We start from the raw sequence: 6050 nt of genomic DNA, 5'->3' as shown, positions 1-6050 counted from the left end.
TTAGTATTTAGACAAACTTTTCATTCTGGCTTAATCTGGTAATAGATTGAAGTACTCTAACACTGCCTGGCTCCAGTAAGAGATTCTCATTTCTGATTTTTTCAGCTAAGAACTATCCAGTTATTCTGGAGCAAAGTTAAATCTTTAATGTTTGGTGGATATTATATTGCAGGAGGTAGGTTCTTTTTTGCACAGGATGGATGTGCTTATGTATGTGTGTTCAAAACTGAGTTGGTTTGGATACTTTCTTCTGTTGATCCACAAATCTAGAAGAAGGAATGGCCTTGGAAGGATGTGATCTGCAGTGTCAGGAAGGAGAAAACCTCAATGTTTTTAGTATTCAGAGTTTAGGCTAAAGAGACAAATTGAGGTACAGTATGTTCCTGTTGAATATCAGTGCATGTTGCAAAACATAGCAACAACTTTTGGGGAAGCTGTGTACACAGCGATTGCATTATTTTGCAGTAGACTTCCAACTAAGCCACTCCTTTTAACTGGTTAGTAACAATAAATTGCCTGGGAGGCATCCTCCCTGCTGGTGATAGGGGGAGCAGGTAGTCCTGGCCTCACAGCAGGGCTTGCTAGAGCTGTGTGATGTAGGGACAGCTATTCCAACTCTGCCCACGATCCTTGGGTGCTGAGGCACCCTTGGGTGAATTTTTGGCTCCTTTTAATTTTCAGCTTGCATTGAAGAGGAAGTAGGATGTGCGTAGGCAGTGATGGGCATCATCCTGGAAGTGACTGCCCCTTCCCCAGTCGCTGCTGCTGACCTCAGCTGACTGGAAAGATCCCGTCCCATCCTGTCCCATCCCATCTCTCGTGCGTCAGGGCCAGGCTTTCATTTGCTCCAGAGCTGGTTTTGCCCATCACCCACCAGTTCTGGTGGTACACAACCACCTTCACTGTAGTCTTTAATTAGAGTTACATTGGTTATTCAAAATTTAATTATTTATTTATCCACTATGGTGGATTCATCATTCATCTGTTAACACTTAGATCATCGGGAGAGAATGTGTTCAAGAACCAACAGTTCCATGTACTGGTATGCTTCCTTATGCACTTTGGTCTGTTAGTTACATCATGTGCCTTCCTTGTTCTTTTTCTCTCCTGAACATTTAAGGGTTGACTTCCTCCATCTGCATACGGAGCACACACTCTGTGTTGTTTTGCCTGTATCTTTTGCTCCTTCGCATCCTGTCTTGGAATACTCATACACAGTAAACAAAGAGCTCACAGCTGGGGAATCTTCACAGTGTAGTAGTACCCTTTGTGATAGTGTGGAACCATAGGTGTGAAGATCTGTCCCTGTGGATTGCATACATGCTATCCATTTTTTGATAAAGTTTTGGTATCCTAATTAAATCAGCAGTTTGAAATAAATTCTGTAGAAATTATATGCCATGACTTCTAAGGCTAAATTTTGGAGTGGTGGTAATCATCTTGGATCCATATGAAATACATGTTTACTTATTACTGCACAATGAAACTTCTCCAAACCTCTGTTGATGGCTAGGGTACTTGAAAAGATAGGAAATTGCTGTCTTGGATATCACAAAAACCCAAACCAAACCCCAAAGAAACAACAAACCTCCAACGGTGGGATGAGCATCAGCTGTGTCACAGAAGGCATTGACACTAGAAGAAGGATCACTGGACTGTACTCTTCATTACCAAACCAGGCAGCGCTTGTCCACTAAATCTGAGTCAGCCAGCCCTAGGTCTGAGTGTGTCTGGCTCTTGGCCCGTCTGCTTGCTCTTATTCATGATACTTCAAGTAATCAAAGTATTCTTGTTTTTAAGACGGCAAAAGAATTTAACATGATCTTAAAATATTGTTTTCTCACGCTTGGACGCTTGAGGACTTCGGGAGGAATTTAGAGCCTTTTTGCCCTCGGGGCGTGAGCCCCGCCATCCTCTTCTTTAGCTCGGCTCTGCTGTAGGGCGGGCAGGAGAGGACCGGGAAAAGGCTCCGGAGTAGCGCCGCGCCGAGCCCGACCAGTGCAGCTCGTTCGGCAGCGTGGCCAGTGCCGGCACGACCCCCGTCCCCGCCCGCACGCCCACCCCGCGCTGAGGAAGGGTGTTCCCGGGGCGGGCGAAGGGCGGGAAGGGGGACGGGTTATCGAGAGGGAAAATCGGCGGCTGTCGGTGCAGAGCGAGCTCGCTTTCCGCGCCGGCAGCTCGGGCTCCTCGTCCGCTCGTGGCCATGGGGCTGCAGCCCCGGCGCGCCGCGGGGCCCTGCCCGCCCGCGGGAAGGAGCGCCGCCCTGCCCGGAGGGCGCTCCGCTCCCCCCTGGGCCCGCAGCGACGAGCCGGAGGGAACTCCCGGGCGCCCCGCCACGCTGCCGCCCCTGCTGCCGGCCATCCTGCCGACCCCCTCCGCTTCCCCCGCTGCCGCCCGGGCGCAGCCCAAGAAGCCGCCGGCGGCCGCCTCGGCCCCCAAGAAAGCAGCGCCTCGGCCCGCAGAGGAGAAGGTGGCGAGGAAGGCGCGGGGGGCGCCCCCGGAGCGGCCGGGCCCCCTCTCCAGCTCCTGGCCCTGCTCGTCCCTGCAGCGGCCGCCTCCGCGGAGACCGCCGGCCGAGCGGGCGGCGCGGCCCCAGCCCACCCCGCCGCAGCCGCGGGGCCGCCCGGGGGCGCCGGGGGCGGGCAGCCGCTCCTGCGAGAGCCTCGGCGGGGCGCCGGGCGAGGCGGCGGGGCGCTTCTCGCTGAGCCTGCCGCCGGAGGCCATCCGGGTGCTGCAGCGCCGCAGCCTGGAGCGGCAGCGGGGGCAGCCCGCACCCTCTCCCGCCGGCAGAGCCGCCCCGGCCCGGCGCGGAGACCTGCGCGCTCTGCTGAAGGTTTCGCTGCTCAACGACCGGCACCGCTACGACGACGAGGAGTACGAGGAGGAGGAGGCGGGGGCCGCGGCGGACGAGGGGCTGGTGCGGAAATGCACCGAGTGGCTGCGCGGCGTGGAGAGCGCGGCCGGGCGCGACCACCCCGAGCGGCTGGAGACGCTGCCGCACCTGGGCACCCTCTGAGCCCCGCCGGGACCGGGGAGCGGCGCGGCGGGGGCCGCCGGAGCGGTCGGACCGGGGGGAGGTGGGGCCGCCATCCGCGATGTCGTGTTCCGTGTTGTGTTGTCGGCGCCCTGGCAGCCCGGGCGGGTGGCGGCAGGTGCCGGGCAGCGGAGCCCCTGGCCCGGAGCCGATCCTCGGGGCGCCGCCGCCGCCGCCGGGGCGAGGGACAAAGAAGCGGCGCCGGCCTCCGCCCGCCGGTGCCCGGGTGCTGGGAGGGAGGGCACCGGCTGTGGGCGTCCTGCCTCCACCCTCGCGGTTTTTTTAAAGATTTCTGACTACTTTATAAAATGTGCGTAATGGTTTTGTATATTTGTACATAAAAGTTCATTTTTATTTATTTGAATAAAGGACTCTTGTGTTGCGGTAGCCTTCGCGCCTTGGTGGCTTGGCGTTGGGCTGTCCCAGCCTGGCGGTATCCGCTGTCTCGGTGTCCATAAGGTAAGGATGGCGGGCTGGTCGCCGTGCGGAGAGCCTGTGCCCTTCACACGTTTGCTCCTCGGAAGAGTCGCCGACAGCTCGGCTCCAGGGGAAAAGCAGAGCCGCGGATTCGGCGAGGCGGCGGAGGCAGGGACCGAGCAGGCGGGGGCGAGCCCGTCGCTCCTGGGGGCAGATGGCAGCAGCGCCGGCGGGGAGCGGTGCTCCCGGGGAGAGGCAGGGACGGCGGGAGGAGGATGGGGAGGTGCGAGCGGCCGCGGCGTGGGCAGAGCTCTGGTTCCCTGCGCCGGCGAACCGCAGAGGAACGGCTGGGATTATGCATGGACTTGGCTATTTCATCCCCCCCAGACAGTAATTCAGATACATCCGACCTTTCGAGCCACTGCCAGTGTACGAGGTGGAATAGGAAGGAAGGAGGGAGGGAGGGAGGGAGGGAAGGAGGGAGGGAGCACAGAGGCAGCATCCTTTGTCAGCGTCCCCCGGCTTCCCATCCCTGGGGCCCACTGCAGCCTTCCCCCCTCCGGGCTATGGCCATGCCTGGTGCTCTTCCGAGCTCTGTGTGTTGGGAGAGGCGAGGAGGGGGCTGGGAGGCCAAGTGTACAGAAATTACGGGCGGAAAGGGAAGGGTAAGTCTTTACCAGGCTTACAGTGTCTCGGCCACCTACTGTTGCTCTTTTATTGTTGTTATCCAGCTTCCCAGAACAACAGTCAGACCTGAGCATTTACTGTGATTCTATAAGTATTTTGCAAATGAATGTTTGAACAGGTTCAGCTGAATTTACTTAGCGGAGTAAAAGTTTAGTGCCACAAATTGGGTATTATAAATTTCACTAAGACATCAGTTGTTTACACCAAATGATGTCTGTGCTGACTTCCATTAAATCATGTCAGAGAAACCTTTCTGTATATTAGTTGCATGATGTAGCCATGTGCTGCATTTTGTTTTGCTCCATGTTTGTTCAAGTACCTTTTTATTTGTTTCCACCTGAAACTTAAGGAATGACCGGGGAGATAAGGTTTGAGAAAATAAATATTTATTAAATGCATTGATACAGCCATTGAAAAAAACAATGAACCAATATAAGGCAATTGTGAAATAGCTATGTTCAAAGGCCAGAAACAAAAGCATGGGGCATGAAAATTTATGGAGACTAATTCTATTTCATTTAAGCAAATGTAGAGTAATTTGTAGTGATAGCTATGAGACACATGCATTTTCATATCATTTTAGCTGAGTTTGCATGTAGTTCTGTCATATTACCAGTCTTCATTAACATCTTCAAGTCAATCTACCTCAACAATTGCAAATTTCATGTCAAATTTAATACGTGCTGGATTGATGTCAGAACCACTTTTTGTTGTTGTTTTTCCCTCTTCTAACAATGATGGAAATGCTAGTAGTTGAGCTGTTAGCTGAGTTCTCCCTTTGTTTCACTTTTGGGAATATGAGTTTATAAATGAGCATCCTGGACTCTTAACGTTGTTCCTTAAACTGCTCCATGGTTTCATATTAACTACAATCAATATCTCCAGTTGCAATGAAATGTGATTCACTCATTATGGGCTGAAGTATGTTAAAGCTTACTTGTGAAGCTGAAAGCTGCTTTGTTCAGAGTCTGAAGTGTGGCAAAAAATTCAATAAATTTGAATGCACAGCTGCAGCAAATGCACTGTGAACTGGAGGTAAGAGGGGCTGGAATTGAAAGCTGCCAGCTCTGAAAAAGAAAGAACCTGCTTCTAGAATGAAGAATTTGAGAACTTGGGAATTGCCTGGATAGATTTTATTTGTGTATTTATTTATTTCCCCTAAAGAATTTATTTAAACAAAGCTGATTATGCAGCTAAGATCCTTTATGTTAGGTAAGTCATTGTGCATGGTAACTGGAAGCAGGCCTTAGATGAGCTCATCCCAAAATGAGGTTATACAGTCCTGATTTTGGGCTGGATGCTCAGAGCCACTGGACTCTCTAGAGTCTGCTTGGAATAATATCTGCTTGGACTAATGTCTGCTTGGAATAGTATCTCCTTCACTAAATAGTAACATCAAGATTTATTGTTTTCAGTATTGCCACTTTTCTGCTCTCTTTAAATGGGAAATTAGTGTTGCTTACCTCTTCGTATTTTTTCAGTTTGAAAGAAAACTCTTGGATTCCAGTATCTAAAAATTGTAGTTAAACATAATAAAACCACTTATTTAATTCATTAATATGTGTTGTAATAGACAATTGAACCCAGTAGCAGGTTCCACAAGAAAAAAAAAAGTCTGTGGAAATTCAGAAAGTGGTGAAAACCCTCAAATAAGTCATTGCATTGTCTCAGTGCAGAATAGCTACTGCTAAGAGCCATTATTTAATTGTATGTCACTAGGCATCATATAATGAACTAATCACTCTTCCTTTCCTTGATGAGAGGGCAAAAGTGTTGAGAACCGAAGCTCCCTATCCCACTGATCCCCAGTCAGCCTCAGCCTTCCTCCATCTCTCACACACATGGGTTCAGGACAGGTTGTGGTTGGAAAATTCAAGCGGGATGCTGTGAAACACCATCTTTTCTGCCCCTC

The 6050-nt window shown here is 51.6% G+C and overlaps 1 protein-coding gene across 1 annotated transcript; it reads left to right on the top strand.

Moving 5' to 3' along the window:
- Positions 1-1759: 1759 nt before the first annotated feature.
- Positions 1760-3421, top strand: PRR18 (proline rich 18). The gene has a single exon (XM_066545626.1). The coding sequence runs from the start codon at positions 2204-2206 to the stop codon at positions 3014-3016; it is 813 nt and encodes a 270-aa protein (XP_066401723.1). The 5' UTR covers positions 1760-2203; the 3' UTR covers positions 3017-3421.
- Positions 3422-6050: the final 2629 nt, after the last annotated feature.

This window comes from Molothrus aeneus, chromosome 3, assembly GCF_037042795.1.
Source record: "Molothrus aeneus isolate 106 chromosome 3, BPBGC_Maene_1.0, whole genome shotgun sequence".
Lineage (NCBI taxonomy): Eukaryota > Metazoa > Chordata > Aves > Passeriformes > Icteridae > Molothrus > Molothrus aeneus.
The sequence above is the reverse complement of the archived record's forward strand: the minus strand, read 5'-3'. Positions and strand labels throughout refer to the sequence as shown.